At 38.8% G+C, this 18000-nt stretch overlaps 1 protein-coding gene across 1 annotated transcript; it reads right to left on the reverse strand.

Moving 5' to 3' along the window:
- Positions 1 to 949: 949 nt before the first annotated feature.
- Positions 950 to 18000, reverse strand: LOC138871831 (uncharacterized). Its single transcript, XM_070149738.1, has 3 exons — positions 17837 to 18000; positions 1362 to 1454; positions 950 to 1283 (listed from the first exon to the last, which is right to left on the reverse strand). Exons 1-3 carry the CDS (start codon positions 17998 to 18000, stop codon positions 950 to 952), a joined length of 591 nt encoding a protein of 196 aa, XP_070005839.1.

Raw genomic sequence — 18000 nt, forward strand, 5'->3', positions numbered from 1 at the left:
CATCATTTGCAACTCCGTCTTTTCCTCTTCAACACTTTTGTCCGAACCAGACATACTTTCCGGAATGGGCCCTTTAGATCTTATGTGGTAATGGTAATCTGCCAGAACGTTCTAACGAGCTAACTGTTTCGAAATCTCTGGATCAACAACAAACTTGTTAGCGTTAGAGTTTAACACATATTGCAATTTCACGTTGGGAATGCAATGTTCCTAAGCAGTTTAACCATTTCTATCATGTCTTTGTTCTGACTGCATGCGTCATTTCGACTTCTTTTAAGTGCCTCCAAACTTTCATTTTTTAGTGGTGGTCAAATCTTATGTGGATTGCCTACGTATCATGTCCCCGCATGAATCAGACCGTGCGTAGTTCTGACCCATAAATGCGAAAGCAAATTTTGGGAATTTTCCATTTTCTTTATTTAAACATTATAATACAAACTAAACATTTTTTGGAAAGGAGAACAAACCCGAAGTAAAACCAATTACGGACTAAAAAGAAACTAATGACACATTTTGATGCAAAAGAGAATATACAGACAGACCACGGGCTCTAGAAACAAAACAATGACTCGAACTATGAATACATTAAAGCTCCAAAAGTTGGTGCTCGCGAGGCATCGTTCGGCCTTGCCGCGGGCTTAGGTGCGAGATCCCTTTCAAGTTGCTCCAGTTCGTACATTGTCCGCTTGACGAAAATCATTACTGCTGACATGAAGGTAGTGCGGGTCATGTCTTCACACATTCGGCACCTCCTAATGATGGCATGGGCAATAGTCCCAATCTTGTTCCCGGTTCGACCTTTTTCTATGAGCAGGCACCTTATCTGATCACTACAACCCCCCAAAACCTGAGAATCCTGGAGATGCTGCCTTTGTAGCTACCGTATTTCATCTTCCATCCGAGCCAGTAAATCGTAACAGTATCCACTTTTGATTTCATAAGCTTCAGCTTACTTAGCTGCCTTGTCCTTGAGGGTGGTCATTTTTCCCTTTAGTTTGGCGATGGTTTTTTCATATTCCTTCTTCACCTGCTGCAAGTACTGTGTGCGCTCTTTTGTTACTTTTGCCCATTGTGCCCGGAGCTGTGCTATGGCACCCTCAGATTTCTTCAGGTCATCCCGGTGCTCAATGATTTCCTTCTTTAGTCTGTTAATCAATCTTTCATCCGACCGACTCCTTTGCTGATTGTCAGCATCTATCCTCATTTGTCGGATCTGAGCCTTGAGAGCCTTATTTTCTTGGGCTAACTTGTTCTTCTCTCCTTCATCGGCAGCAACTTGCACCCTGTTCTCAAATTTCAGATCATTGATCTGTTGTTTCAGCTTGCCTACTTTGGCCCGGTATTCGCGCTCTTTGGCCAACCAGTCCCACGGTTCTTGTGATGCCTCAACGAACTCTTGAATGTGAGGTTTTTTGGCTGGCCGTTCTGGCTCATCTCTTACAACGTCTCTCTTCCTGTACCAAGCGATATAAGCAGATGAGACTTCTCCTCTGGATAGGTCGTGCACTCGAGTGTTTACCGTTAAATACTGGCATTCATTCCATATAGAATGAACGGTTTCTTCATGAAATTAGCCGTTGGTACTAACCTCGATTGCATAAACACTGAGATCTTCATCTGGGTGTACCACCTGACACCTCCCTAACTGCCTCATCACCCGGTAAGGCGCATAAGGCTGAATGCCTAGGAGTCCCATTAAGAGGAAGTAAGGACCCGTGGCGGGCATGTACACAACTTCTTCAACAGGAAGCCAACCCAATGTCCACCCTATTTGTGCTGCAGTGATGGCGCGAAGGCAAGATACCCAGTCTTCGGACCCTTCTGGCAATTTGAGCCCTGAAACCCTCATGTTATATCCTTCAATGCAACCTTCGTTTGTAGATCTATAGCTCATATACGGAGGATGATGACACAAGTGCTCGATTATCCACATCTGCAATAACAAATTGCATCCTTCAAAAAAAATCTGCCCCGGCTTTACAGGCTGTGAGAGCTCGGTATATCTCAGACACTATCATAGGGGCAAACGTGCTTTTGTTGTGGTAATTAGGACCTTGACGACTCCAGCCACCTTCAAATCAATATTTCTATCTTTCCGAGGAAACACCACAATGCCCAAGAATGCTACCATGAAGGCGAACCGCCTATGTTCATCCCATTTTGTCCGATTCCCTCTGTTGCAAACCCCACTTTCCAGATCGTCGAACCCTCCTATATGCCCATACCTCTGGTATATGAACTGCAGAGTAGAAAAACCTCTATCCAACTCAGAGTATGGGACTCCCTTGCTTATCTTCAGTAGATCCATAAACTTGTGCGAATTGACGGCTCTTGGAGCAATCAGATATTTATGCCTTAGCCCCTCAGTAATGTCCATATAACCTGCTACCTCTTCTAAGGTTGGGGTGAGTTCAAAATCTGAGAAGTGGAATACACTGTGGGTCGGGTCCCAAAATGTAACCAAAGCCTTTATGATGTCACATCTGGGTCTGACGTTCAACAAACTGGCGAGACCTCCCAGATGTAATTTGATCTTATCTCGCTCTGACTTTTCCAAATCCTCCCACCACAAGCGCAACTCCAAAGGGATCTTGCTCCTAACTGCTACCGGCAAACTTAGACCCGAGCTCATTCTGTATGTTTGTTTGGGGTGATTAACACTCATTGGACTCAAAGAAAGAATAAACTAAAATTGACACACATTTAAATAAAACTCTGGTCTTGTCAATACGGTCTTTCAGCACTTCGAAGAAGATTTAAAGGCTGTGTTTTACCAACCGGACAAAACCTTGAAAATGACCAAAAGTGGCTATTTTCGCAAAAACAGTCTTCCGGCGTCTTTTTAGGGACATTCGGCTATTTTTACAAGAATGGAATCACCCGACTTATTTATGACGAAAGATTAAAAATTTTGACATTTTTTTGGCTATTTTTGCAAAAAGGGAAAGTTGGACCCGATGAGGGCTGCCTACGTATCTCACATCCTGTGAGAATCAAATCGGCGTAGTTCGGGCAACGACAATAAACTAATTATGACAACAAGACTTGTTTAAATAAATTACACTAAAAAACATTTTCACAAAATTTTGGCAGAGTTCGCTATTTTGGCAGAGTTCGCTATTTCCGACATTCCAGTATTTTCAAAAGCCGGTCAGCACGCAAGTCTACAACAAATAAATGCGTAAAACAAACAGGATGCAGCATGATGGTCATTTTCATTTCAGGTTGCTTGTCCTAGACGGACCCAACCCCTGTGTTGAGTCCCCTAAGTCAAGTGCACATGATGCAAATAAGCGTTCCTACTAGGGATCCAACATGAGGTTTTGTTATACTAGGTTCATCCTGGGTGTTTGTTCTAGACCTGGCTTACCCGAGCGGACCACTCGAGCCGAGGATGGGAACTGCTTACCGGTAACCAAAAGATCATCCGATTTTGCAACTCCTCCGAATCCTTGTTCTATTTTGGGATATGACACTAACAGAAAGAAGTCACGACCAGCGTGCACTCCTCAAGAGAGAGAAGAGAGGGATTTCTTAGAAGTTTATATATACAGTTCAGATAATATCAAAGCGGTAAAAGCAACATTTTAGCACATTAGGACAAAACATGTAATAAAATCAGATAATAAATAAAGCCAAATATAACAATTCATCTAAGCTCGAATTCTGAACCCTGAACCAAAGATTCTGGGTTTTATGTCCCCAGCAGAGTCGCCAGAGCTGTCACACCTCCTTTTCGCCTGCGCCACCGCAAAGGGGCACAGAGGGAGTTTTTCCAATTGAAGGACAATCGAAACGGGATTTATTATTTAATTCAGAGTCGCCATTTGGGAGATTTATGGTGTCCCAAGTCACCGGTTGGATCCCGAATCGAGGAAAAGATTAACTCTGTTTAACAGTCTGCGCACCAGAAATCCGGATAAGGAATTCTGTTAATCCGGGAGAAGGTGTTAGGTATTTCCGAGTTCCGTGGTTCTAGCACGGTCGCTCAACTGTCATATTCGACTTAATTATCTAATTTTTATACAATTATGAACCTATGTGCAAATTTTAACTTAAAACGTTTTTATTATTATCATTATTATTTTAACAAAGAATTGCAACATTGTGGAAACGTATCTCGAACCCCGTCACATCAATGTACCCGTGGTTATCGACACATTTCGACTCCGTTGAGATTTAGATTTGGGTCACATAAATGTGGACCCGAGTTTAAGAAAGTAAATCATTAAAAGCGCGCCTGACAGTGACTCACACGTTATTTCTTTGGAGAAGGCCGTGAAATCTGCTAAACGACCCATCCCGAATTCTATGTATTCATGATATTCCTTTATTGAGAACCCCGCATCTTGTGCGTTTTATTTGGTGAGGCTCGTCTCCTTTTTTTATTTTTATTTTTTAAAATAAGCCTAAAGCAACTATAATTTGCTGTTTTATTGTCTCTAAAGTAAAAAAAAAAAGTCCTAATTAATTTGTTTAAGAGTGGCTTCCCCTTTAAGAAAGAAACTTATAATTAATCTGCATCGGGCCTCCAAGGCCTACCCGTGGGACAGCCGGCTTTCATCTCCAAATACAAGCAATACTTTTCTAATCAGTTAACTAATTAACAATGGTTACAATTATTAGCTTAATAACACATTACCATTAATTTCCAATCTCGTGTTAACTATTGACCAATGTCTATTACTATCATATTGAAAACGTGTATCATAACACTATTATTACAACTAAAATATATTACTTGTCTAAACTACAACGATACAAGTTTACGCATTACAAAATATTGTCTAAAACTTGTCTAAACTCACTAATGACAATATTGTCTAAAACTTACATAAATGTATGCCTTATAAAATATATATAAAAAAAGAGAATTTTACGAGAATACACAGATACAAGTTTAATTTCTTAACAAAATATAAAATACGGATGCACTCTTAATCAATAACCACATTTAAACCCATACTTGCTGATTTCAACTCAATTTTATTAGTGCAGGCGAAATGCATGAATTCGAAAAACACTTTCCTGTTTCAGCTTTCAGCTTGCTTCTTATTTCAAAATTATACTACAAAACCACACTAAACCAATATGACTATTACATAATCATATTCCAAAATCCAAATAGTCCCGGAATCAAGCAGCCCAAACAACTTATAAATAGTCCTAATTATACAGTCGTCTATTATTCATGTAATATAAACAGTCCTAGTTCAAATCCGTGCAGTCCATATCATGTCAACAAGCCAACTAGTTAAAAAAACTAAATAAGTACAATCTTTAACGAACTATAACTACAAATATTCAAATGAACTCAACTCTGGCATAAAACTACATTTTTCACTCCAAGGTTGAACTTACATCAAGGGAATTCGAAGCATGTACCTGGAATTGGAACAGAAATAAAAGTAGAAGAGAGATCAGCAACAACAGTAATATGGGCAGCAATACAACAACAGTTCAACAACAGCAATTGGGAGTTCCAAACGGCTACCGACACAGCCCAGAAAGTTTGTAAAAAGACCAAAACAGCAGCAACCAATATCACCACAAACAAACTCAACCAAGCGTATATTAAACCTAAAACTGAACCAATAGACCACTGAACCACTCAATCAATCAAAGGGAATTGAATTCAATGTTCAGAGTTCGAGTTCCTCCTACAGATGCAATGAAAACAGGATCTTTTTTTTTTGTTTTCTCTTTTTAAACTCTTTAGTAATACCTCGAAATCAAAAAAAATCCCCCTTTAGCCCTAATCCTTCTCTCTTATATAGCCATCCAGACCTACCCTCTCTTTCCAACTTCATTGTCCGACCCCCTTCCCCACTAAAAATCTGCATTTTTCACTTAAACCCCACTAAGGAAAGCTTTTTTCCTTATTTTCAGCCCCCATTCCCTCTTGTTTCCCATTACCTTATTAATTTAAGAACATTTAATACCCCACTAACAAGTCACTAACATTGAAATATTACTCTAACTGTTCCATTCCCAAATCACCCCTGAAACCCCTTAATATTACTTCCCCTAATACAATCTATTCATCCGTATTAAAACCTTTTAACAAAATCTGTTCAAGCTAACAATGATTTAAAACTAAACATGACTAACAACTATAACCAATCCTCTTGACAACTAAATGACTAAGGTTGAGTTCCAATTGAAACCAATGAACTGAATTTAAATCACAACACATAACTCAACAGAATCATTAAAACTGAAACTGAAAATTGAATCAAAATGAACATGAATGCAGGATCATTGTCAGCCTATTGACAATGCCCTGAAGCTAAGTGTCCACAAATCAAGCACACATAACAACCATTTGACGAACTTATTGGTTTACAAATAAGAACGAATTAATCGACGAAAACTAATTAACCGATTGCCTACAACAACTGACATCAATCAATCAGAAATAGATAATCAGGCAACCTAGGTACAAAACCCGTTTGGAGCTGTTGAACTTGATTGATGAAAAGAGATTGGCAGCTGTGTGTCATGGACAGTTATATCAAAAGAGAATGGCAAGAGCATACAACAAAAAGGTGCGTCTCCGGAAGTTTGAAGTGGGCCAGCAAGTACTGAAACGCATCCTCCCAAATCAGGCTGAGGCAAAGGGCAAGTTCGCCCCGAATTGGCAAGGGACATTCATTGTAACCAGAGTGTTGTCCAGTGGCGCTTTATGTTTAACAGATATCGAAGGGAGATGCATCGACATGGCTATCAATTCGGACGCAGTTAAGAGATATTATGTATGATTTCTTTTAATTGTAATTGTTGTTTGTTTGTACTTGGCATTTATTGGAGAATGAAATGATGGAGGCAATTCTTTCTTCTATCCAAACACTTTAACCTTTATTATTTTTCTCTTCTCTTTTCTTTCATTTTCATTACTGATTCCAAAAGAGGGGTATGAAATAATAAATAAGGCTCAAAGGGGGAAGTAAAGGTTAAAGTGTTTGGATAGACGGAAGAATTGCCTCCGTCATTTCATTCTCCGATAAATGCCAAGTACAAAACAACGTAGTTTGGCTCTTATACTACGTCGTTTCATCATCCTGTGAGACCTGAAGATTTGGACCGGGTGGGATAGTGTTGATTTGGGCTAAAAACTGGCCCAATACGTTGGTCCAGTCCGATTTCCCTATTTTTTTTGTTCTTTTCTACTTGTTTATTTTTCTTCTTATTTCCTTTTTTTTAATTTCTTTTTTCTCAAAACGAAAAAACCTAAATTGACTTATATAACTAAATTAAATTATAAAAAGCACTAATTAACTTTTAATAACAATTAACACACACAATTAAATACCAATGAAAAATAAAATCACACGATTTGGATATTAAATGCTAAAAATGCAAAGTACATATTTTTTGTGATTTTTTTGCTTTGTAAAACACTTAATTACTTCTAATTGTAGAATTAAATCCTAAATAAAAATGCAACATATTTTTGTATTTTTTATTAATTTAACAAATAACCATGCACAGACAAATGCAAACAATACAAGAAAAATAACACAAATTCGCAACAATTGCAAACAAACAAAATTATTTTATTTTGAATTTTTTGGGAGTAATTCTCATATAGGGCAAAAATCACGTGCTCACAGCTGCCCCTCTTTGCTCGTAAACTCGAAGAGTTTACTTGCAAAGATAAAGCGAGCGGATAAGAGCGATTTTTGCCTGTTTCGAATACTCCGTGGGAAACAATCTTTGAAAGATTTGACCGAACCTCTGCTTCAAAGGTTTCCTACATATCCTTGGTTAAAAAGGAATCAGGTCAATGTAGTTCGGAAAGTTTTGGTAGTTGAGACTACCATGGGACTGTAATTTTGTTGTTACTGCTGCTGCATGCCCTTATTTTGGTCTGGGATTTTAGGGAAAGTATGGAGAAAAACCAAAAAACAGCAGTTGAGAAATTTGTGAATAAGGATCATCGGGAAGAAGGAGCATCCCCAGCAGAGTCGCCAGAGCTGTCACACCTCCTTTTCGATCTCCTTATTACACTGTTGCTAAAAGAAAAACAAGAAGCTAGACTAAACTAGGAATTCCAAAATCTTATCTATTCCCGTCTTGCTCTTGTTGCCCTGCTTTCTGCTTTCTGCGGTGGATTTTATGCTGGGGTATTTTGTTGTAACCCTCCGTATTATTGCCTTCTAACTTGAACTTGAGTATAGTCCTCTGTCTACAGGCGGGCTCCTGACTTCGAACTTAAAATGTATTCCTCTGTTCTACAGGCGGGCTCCTGACTCCAACTTGAAATGTAAAGCTAATGTAGCCTTCATTCTCCAGGCGGGCTCCTGACTCCAACAACAATTTAAAGATAATTCAGCCTTCATTCTCCAGGCGGGCTCCTGACTTCATCAGCAAAAATAATTCAGCCTCAATTCTCCAGGCGGGCTCCTGACTTCATCAGCAATTTTGAAAATAAATCAGCCTCCATTCTCCAGGCGGGCTCCTGACTTCATCAGCAAAAATAATTCAGCCTCCATTCTCCAGGCGGGCTCCTGACTTCATCAGCATAAATAATTCAGCCTCCATTCTCCAGGCGGGCTCCTGACTTCATCAGCAATTTTGAAAATAAATCAGCCTTCATTCTCCAGGCGGGCTCCTGACTCCAACAACAACTTTGAAAGTAAATTAGCCTCCATACTCCAGGCGGGCTCCTGACTCCAACAACAATTTAAAGATAATTCAGCCTCCATTCTCCAGGTGGGCTCCTAACTTCATCAGCAAAATAATTCAGCCTCCATTCTCCAGGCAGGCTCATGACCTCAACAACTTCTTAAACATATAACACCTTCATTCTCCAGGCGGGCTCCTGACTCCTTTAACTTGAATCATCTTCTTTCAGGACTGCTTCCCTCAAAACTGGTGTTTTATTCCTCTGAAAACTGCAGGGGATAACACCGATATTTTATTCACAAATATGTTATTTTCCTTCTTCAAAGACTACTTCCTTTAAAGCTGGTGCTTTCACTTCCCTGAAACCTGCCGGGAATAACACTGCTGGGGAATTATATTCCTCCTTTAAGACCAGTTGCTCTCCTACTTTTAACAATGGTGGGGATGATACTGATTCAAAGGCCACTACCTTTAAAACTTTGGGTTATCTTGCTTCTTCCAAGATTGCTTTTTTTTAAAACTTGTATTGCCTTTTCTCGTATACTGCTGGGGATTTTACTTCCTTCAAAACTCGTGTTATCTTCCTTCTTCCCCAAGTAGCTATCTGATCTCAAGAAAATTTTCGCAATGAGAGAAAATTTTCTGCCCCAGTTTGATAATCTTCTTTGTGGCCATGTCTTCCTGCTGTCAATAATATTTCCTTTCCTTTCTTCAAATTAAAGAAAAATTTGTTAGTTTAAAATGTGGTGAGTGGTCGTGCCACTTCTGTTGGGGATGGTTTTTCCCTTTTACCTTTCCCTGCTTTATTACAAAACTTGTTGGGGATGATATTATTTGCTGGGGATGATATTCCTGCTGGGGATTATTTTTCTTTCCTCTTCCTTCCCCGCTCTGTGTTGTCCGACCATCGCGGAACTTGGTTGATAATCCGTCGGAGTTATTCCTGCATCTCGCAAATCTGCTGGGGATTCTCATAACCTTTTAACTGTTGCTTTTCTGTTTTTCTCCAATCTTCCCCTGGAAATTTGGTCCTCTTGGGATCTAGACCCATTCATCATTTGGTCTTGCGACAAACTTCTTTTCGCTTTGTCGCCTTATCTTTGGCTTGTCCTATTCGCATTTTGCTTTGCACTATTTTGGCAACTGGTAGTAAGCTCTGAAAATCCTTTTCAAAAACAAACTGCTGGGGAGGCAAAGTTTTTAAACCAAGAAATGAAAAAGTGATGATTTCAAAAAATAGAAAAAGAAGAAATCTTTCTGAACAAATGCTGGGGAAAAGGAAAGAAAAGAACTTATATGAATGATATAACCGATCCCAACAATCATGTCGTGCATTTCAGATTAACCAACCCAGTCTATTTGTATCAATCAATCTTTCGTACGACGTCATCTTACTGGGGATAAACAAGCACTCAACTCTTTTCCAAATGCGGATCCTTTCTGCCAATCTTGTCTTGTCGCCTCATAGTGCCCTTCGAGGGGTTTTCACTAATAAGACTCTCTCGTTTCTATCAACTCCCGTCGTCTTATGGTGTCTGTAAAGGTTTTCACCGATAAGACTCTCTCGTTTTGTTTCTCTCATCTTCCGTCGTCTTATGGTGCCTGTGAAGGTTTTCACCGATAAGACTCTCTCATTTTATTTCTCTCAACTTTTGTCGCCTTATGGTGCCTGTGGAGGTTTTCACCGATAAGACTCTCTCATTTTATTTTATTTTTCAAGCTAGGGATTGGAGTGTTACCGATATGACTCTCTCTGCTGGGGATTCTTTTCGGCTATCAATTCATTTCCAGTTTATGATCCTCTTCTCTACTGGGGATCGGGGTATTATCCCCGACTTCCGTTTGCATGACTTGGCACTTCTCGGCTACTGATCGGGAGGTCTTTTTTGGACATCAATATGGGTTTTCGTGTATGGCTAAAAGGAAAAGGGGTATCAAAAGATTCAAAAATAATTTTGATGGGTAAAACAGTACAACTCTTGGAATCAAACTTTCTTTCCAAAATTACAAACACAAACTTTTGCCCCAGTTTTTCTTGCTTGGGGATTTTTATTGTTTTGTTACACTATGGCACACTATGTTACACTATGCATACTATGTTACACTATGACCGAGCCGTGAGGCGCCTACGTATCCTTCTTTGAGGAATCAGGTCAAACGTAATTCCCAATTCCTTTGTTTTTCTTGTGACTTTTCTTTTGTCTTTATTATCATTATCTTTCTCTTATCTTTTCTTTCATTTTCATTACTAATTCCAAAAGAGGGGTATGAAATAATAAATAAGGCTCAAAAGGGAAAGTAAAGGTTAAAGTGTTTGGATAGAAGAAAGAATTGCCTCCGTCATTTTATTCTCCGATAAATGTCAAGTACAAACAAACAACAATTACAATTAAAAGAAATCATACATAATATCTCTTAACTGCGTCTGAATTGATAGCCATGTCGACGCATCTCCCTTCGATATCTGTTAAACATAAAGCGCCATTGGACAACACTCTGGTTACAATGAATGACCCTTGCCAATTCGGGGCGAACTTGCCCTTTGCCTCAGCCTGATGTGGGAGGATGCGTTTCAGCACTTGCTGGCCCACTTCAAACTTCCGGAGACACACCTTTTTGTTGTATGCTCTTGCCATTCTCTTTTGATATAACTGGCCATGACACACAGCTGTCAATCTCTTTTCATCAATCAAGTTCAACTGCACTTGTAAGGGACATCATCATCCTGAAAGTCTACTCTAAAATGGCTCATTTTGGTGATCCTGGGTACAACCTATTTCCTGCCTGCTTGCCTCATGACTCGGATAAGGACATAAGGGTATATCCCTCTCAACCCAATCAGCACCAAGTGTGGAGCGTCCCTAGATCTGATGATGAATTCGTCTGTTGGGAACCATTCAAACATCCATTGCACCTGTTCCTTGGTTAGATTGTCGAAGAACTCTACCCGCTCTTTGGCGCTTTCTGGCTGAGCAAACCTGTCCGGAATGTAAGTCATCCGCTTGGGGTGATGGAAGGCAATATGGTCGTTCCAAGCCTTTTACGGAAATTCTTGGCGATAGTGACCTTTTTGAAGATGTTCTAATAACCACAATTGCAGCAACAGGTTACAACCCTCGAAATGCTTGACCCCTCTTTGATAGCGCTCCAGAGCCCTGTAGATGTCGGCTATGATCATGGGGACTATAGTGTATGTTTGCCCATTGATCCCCTCCATCAAAGTCTTGGCGACCATGGCCAACCTAGTATGGATTCTTTCCCTTTTCATTGGGAATACTATCAAGCCCAAGAAGCATACGATGAACACGAACACTCTGCGGCGGATGTGTCCTAGAGAAGTGATAGAGAGCTCGTCGTGGAAGGTACGGTAGGACTTGCTATGGCCATGTATCTCGTACAGGTATTCGAAGGGTATGTAGGACTTCTCCAGGAATCCCAAGTTAGCATTTTCCTTCAACCCCATCATCTTTAGGAACCCCTTACCAGTACGGTTCTCCGGTACCAACAACCCAGGGCTATCCCAGGTCAATCCCGCAAATCCCCCAATTTCCTCGAGGAGTGGAGCCATTTCTATGTCGCCGAAACGGAATACAGACCTTTCACTATCCTAGAACAAAGTGGCAGCCTCGATCAACCTGTTGTTTGGCTGAATGTCTAGCATGGAAGGCAAATTTCCCAGGTACTTTCTTACATGTTTCTTGTCACTTGAGGAAAGGTCCTCCCACCAGTCTAGTAGCAATGGTGGAATGTTGCTGACCATACCGAATCTGGGGACCTCGTGCCTCATTTTCTGCAAAACAAAAAAAAAAGGTAGGCCCTTCTCCCCTACCAGACTCGACTATTTGTACATTCATGATTAACATATTGGCATTTAGTTCTCCAAATTAATGCATAGAGCGTGGTTGTGTCCGTTGGGATTATGGAAACCCCGGTGGACTTTTGGATAAAGCTCATCTTAAAGGATCATTATGTGGACAACATATTAATCCGTCTAGGTTTGACCATGATGCATGCACAATTTCAATCAAAGTAAGGTTATTATGAGGGTCTAGACTGGTACCCTTAAGCGGACAATTTGAGGGGGAAAGGCACGGAACCGTCGACTGCACCACTGATCGACCAGTTTTACCGTAAATAAGCATTTCCGAATTTAAGGGTAATAAATTGGAATAGCGCAACCACTCATCAAACGTTGTTATAGGATTTAATACGCACGAGTGGAATATGATGTGGAGCATGAGTTATGCAAAAATAAAAAGCACGTTGTCAGGTATTTGCATGTAGGAAAATGATAAATATAGTATTTAAATAATTGAAAGGAAGTTAGGGAAAAAGAAAACAAGGAGACAAGTCAGTTTCAAGAATAAAGAAATCCCTAGCAGAGTCGCCATGATGTCGCGCCCCCTTTTTTCCTCCGCGGAGAAAGTCCGAATTTCGACGTTCATGGGGGTAATAACTAATTTCCTTTTGGGATTTGGGTATTTGAAGAGTCGTCACCTAACGGATTATGGTGCGTTAGGGCACCTGGAGCGATTAACTCTTAGATTAGTTTGCATTATCAGAGATTTAGGGTAAGGGCTAGAAATAACCTTAAGGGAAAGGTGTTAGGCACCCCTCGCGGTCAAAAACGGTGGGTCCTGGCCAAACTTATACTTATGCGAATTAGTCCTTTTAACAAATAAATAGTTTTAACACATACTTGCAAATAAAGGCATGTTTTGGCATTTTTAAGCACTTGTATGATTCAAGTAATGAAATAAAAGAAAAGGTTTGAACAACTTGTACATATATAAAAGAAAGTAAATTTATTTAAACAACGGGAATTGGGAAAGAGGGATCCTAGATTGGTTAGCCTACAGGATCACCCTACACAATGCACGGTAATCACTCCTCAATGAGGGGCTACATGTGAATTAGCGCGCAGTCATCATATCCTTACTACCCAATTCCATCCCCTTGGTTATAGCCTAAAGCATTCTAGTAACCTTGAAAATATCCTATGCGTGCACTACCAATCCCTTTCTCATGGCCCTGGAGGTATTTAGGACCTCTAATTTAGGTAGTTCTAGAACTTCCTAAGATTTTAAAGGATAAAAGTCTAGGCGTCAATCAAAAACAATTAAGACAACATTTAAAGAGAACAAATACAGGCTCACATTCACCTCCACAAACATAATAGGTAAGTGCACGTCTCAAACAACAGTTTCAAGTATTTAAGAGAAAAACCCTAGAACATGATAGCTAGGTGAGCTGAGATTATACAACATTGAATCAGAACCAAAGTGTCAAAGACCTATTCAGGTTGCCTACTGATTTTAAACCTGTTGAATGTGAGCAATCTCAAATAACAAAGCGCAGTTTTATAGTTGCGAGATTTTTAATCGCCCAATAGGCTTGCCTAAGCGCATAATAGTGATGTCCTAAAAGCATGATATCTATATTGATTATGAATGTAGTAAAATAGTGAACAATTTTAAACGGACAATTTGAGATCCTGTAAACATGTTTTTCTAGCGGTATTAATTGAGGCAGCGTTTGAAAACCTTTTTAAGAAGCGGACAGATTTAGTTAATTAAACCACTTCATAATACATAATCACGAATTGAACTGACTGAACTGTTTTAAGTCTTATAGGCATGACTTCTAATTAAGTATGAGGTAAAATAAATAGCATACATTTAACTAAAGTGAAACTCCTATAGGCATGATTTCTATAGAGCTGAGTTTTTAACCCTATAGGCATGATTTCTATAGAGTTGACTTTTTAATCCTATAGACATGATTTCTATGTAGCTGGTTTTTAATCCTATAGACATAATCTCTATTATTAAAGCCATTTTAGATCATATAGTCATGGTTTCTAATTGTGTGGAAGTAAAGCAAACATAACAAACACATTTGAATCAGCATGGACCCTATAGGCATGGTATCTACCCAATTTTACCCACAATATATACTACCCTCCCTTTTTCACTAATCACTCCACTGTTTGTTTATAATAATTATTACAGACCAATGAGTTGAAATAAGAAATTACATAAATAAACAGAAATTAATCTATAGGGAGCCTTCAGTAGGCCCAAATGATTTTCAAGCCTCCAATAGCCTCAAATGCCCAACGTTCATAGTCAATTCCATGTCTAGGTGTGTCAGAGTTCCCTAAGGACCTCAAGGATCTCGGGCAGTGCTCACACCTAGACCTTTTCTCAAATAATAACTGATTTAGGTGCAGTGTGAAAAGGCCAGCTCTGATATGCCAGAGTTCAGAAAGATCTCAAGGATCTCAAGGCAGTACACATGTCAGAGGGGCAGAACCTAGTATTCTAAGAGTGAAGTGAGAGTGCTTGATATAGTTTTAAAAATAGTACAAAGATGACTTTAGAAGTGAAAAAGGTTTTCTGAAACATGAGATAGTTTGGTGGTAAAAGACAGTTTGAGAAGAGTGCCAAAACTCTTTTGAAGACAGCAGACAATCAATTGGTCATAAACATCCAAATTCAGAAATACTCAACAAATTGATCTCACAAGGGGTAATGGGATTGGGGCACAGAAGAGTCACATTGGGGGTACATGGATAGGGTATAGAGGAAACATATAGTCAACAAATTGTGTAAGACACTTAGAGTCTTAGAGACTTAGCAGGCTGGTCATGGATAGTAAATAGTTAAGATATAGATTACAGAAAGCCTGACATGTCTTAAACATACAGGTAGGGTCATACATCAAATAGCCAACATGATCACATAATTGAGGGATTGAACAAGTATTCTCAAACAGACTGGTTAAGTATCAAATAACTAGGTGAAGTGTAGATATGCTAATCATACATTGAGCACGACAGAGTTTAGACATGCTAGGCAAAGAAGTAAGTAGGAATACAAGTTGGATTCATAGCTGATGAACTAGTGCAGGAATGAAACATATAGGGTTTGGATTTAAAAATTTAACTAGAGGCATACCAATTGAAGAAGAGAGTGCAGAATATAAAGCAGATGTAGTTCCAATATCTAGCATTGGCTTTCAGCCGGCTATACCAATGAATGTCACAAGTAACAGAGGAGAAAAAGAGAGCTTTAGAGTGTAAGTGTGCTTTTGTGAACTAATGTTCATTGTCAGAAGTGAGAATATGAAGGAGTTTATATAGTAATCAAAAGCTTAGCAAAATAAGGTAAGGGATCAATTAAGTAGCAATTAGAGAAATTCAGGGAATCAATCACATGTAAAATCAGTGAGTCTTCCCTTTAATCAAGGGATAATCAATCAATGGTAAAAGCGGACAGATACTTAAGGAAGGAAATCGAATACAACTTAAGTATAGAGTAGGTAACTAGGGATGAATGCACATGGGTTTCAATTAAGGAAACAATCAGTAAGAATCATCAAAATAATAAATAAGGCGAGGGAAAATTAATTAAGGCAAGCAGTTCAATTAAACCGAGTAGAGAAGTAAGAATCGAAAGTTTTTTTTAAGGAAAAAACGTTCAAATCAAACCAAGAAATAAGGACTTCAGAATAATCATGGGTTCAATCAAAGAGAAAATCATGAAAGAGTCAGCAAGTTTAGCGGATAAAATAAGGTAAGAAATGAATAGTCAGGATTCGACACATAATTTTAACACAACAAATAGTTAAATCGACACTAATTCAAGATGAATAGTCAGGATGAACACAAACATATATAATCAGTGAAAGGTTGAACTAAGAAATTCAGTAAAGGCATATTAGGACAAGGAAACCATGAGACATTCAAATGGCTAAAGAGAAATCACAAGAAACAAGGCAAGAACACAATTAGTACACCAGTACTCAGAAGCCAAACAAAGAAACATCAGAAAATTAGGGTTTTCAGTACAAACGAGTTAAGGTTGTAGCAAACTTACAAAATCAGTCAAACACATAAGAAGCGAAAGATCAAACACTCAAAAAATTACCAACTGTTTTGAAAAAGAAATCTCAGAAACCCTAGTTTAGAGAAAGATGAAGAATCACTCGAAAATCATACGATTCTTGTAAAGAATCACAAGATTATTGTAAAACTCATATGAAACAAGTCTAAATCATCTCAGATCTGTACAGATATAAGAGGTTCAAAAGAAAGAAATTAGGGTTTTCGAAGAGAACAACACAGAGGTAAAGAAACATGCTTAGAAACCCATAGATTATAGTCGATGTGGGACGATCTTACTTGGAATCATACTGGAACAACCTGAAACAGGCGAGAAAGGAGCCATAGATGCAAGCCAACTAACCCTGGTCCCTTGAGGGCCCTGAAGATGGCAATACCAACGTTAGAGAGGCTAATATGGGCCTGGTGGGTGGTGAGAAACTACCATAGATAGCCATACATGAGTGATGGTGAGGTTCAATTAGGGTTAGGTTTGAGATCATTTGAGAGATGGGAGGAATTTAGGGTCAGCGGATGGTGGAAAATGAAAGGGTTTGGGGGGGTCGTTTGGTTTATTTTGGGTAAAGGTTATTTGTGGCCGTTGATCTTATGATCAACAACCGAGATTAAAGGGTTTTAGGGCCGGATTAGGTCTTCAGGGTTTGGGATGGGTAAACTTAAATTGGGATTGGGCTGGTATTGGGTTGAATTAGGGCTAGAATTGAAATAAAAAATAGGCCAGGTTTTAAATAGCCACTTTTAATAACTAAATAATTTATAAAAATAATAAGTGAGTACCAAAAACATTTTTTGTGTGCTAAAATAATTAAATATAGTTATTTAACATTTTAAAAATATAAAAGACCATTTTATGCATAAATAATGTAATTATACATTAATATGGGCTATTATTGTAAAGATGTGCAATTTAGCCTAAAAATGTAAATGCAATTACAAAAAATTACACAAAAAATATTTAAACACTACGTTGGCATAAATAATGAATTTAAAGGGCTAAATCACCACAAAAGTAATATGAAAGATAATTATTGGATATTTTATAAATAAAAAAAAGAAGAAATAAATTGATTTGGAGCTTTTAAAATTATAGAAAAATTATAAAAATGTTTATGCATGCTCATAACTACATATGTGCTATTTTGAAAGTATATATATGTATTAAAAATATATGAGGAAAAATTGGGTATCAACATCATTCACAACCTTTCTTGGATTAGAGGTACTAGCAACTCTACCTCCTTCACTTCTTGTAGTCACTGCCATAACATGGCCCATATTGTTCCCTCCTTTCGGGTTTACTACCGTGTCACTAGGTAGTGCCCCTTAGGGCGAGTATTCAAAGCTTGAGAAATTTGGCCAAGTTGGACCTCCAAGTTGCGGATAGAAGTATTGTGAGATGCCAATTGGGCATCAGAGTCAGTGATTTTCTTCATCATTTGCTCAAGCATTGTCTCAATCCGTCCCAT

The sequence above is a fragment of the Nicotiana sylvestris genome, chromosome 6, assembly GCF_000393655.2.
Source record: "Nicotiana sylvestris chromosome 6, ASM39365v2, whole genome shotgun sequence".
Taxonomy (NCBI): domain Eukaryota; kingdom Viridiplantae; phylum Streptophyta; class Magnoliopsida; order Solanales; family Solanaceae; genus Nicotiana; species Nicotiana sylvestris.

Excerpts from the sequence above, each read along its gene's own strand:
- LOC138871831 (XM_070149738.1), bottom strand. The coding sequence starts at position 18,000 with ATGGGACGGATTGAGACAATGCTTGAGCAAATGATGAAGAAAATCACT. Across the intron at positions 1,455-17,836 it reads GGGCACTACCTAGTGACACG|GAAGAGAGACGTTGTAAGAG; the intron begins GTAGTAAACCCG and ends CGCTTGGTACAG. Across the intron at positions 1,284-1,361 it reads TCACAAGAACCGTGGGACTG|GGTGCAAGTTGCTGCCGATG; the intron begins GTTGGCCAAAGA and ends ATTTGAGAACAG.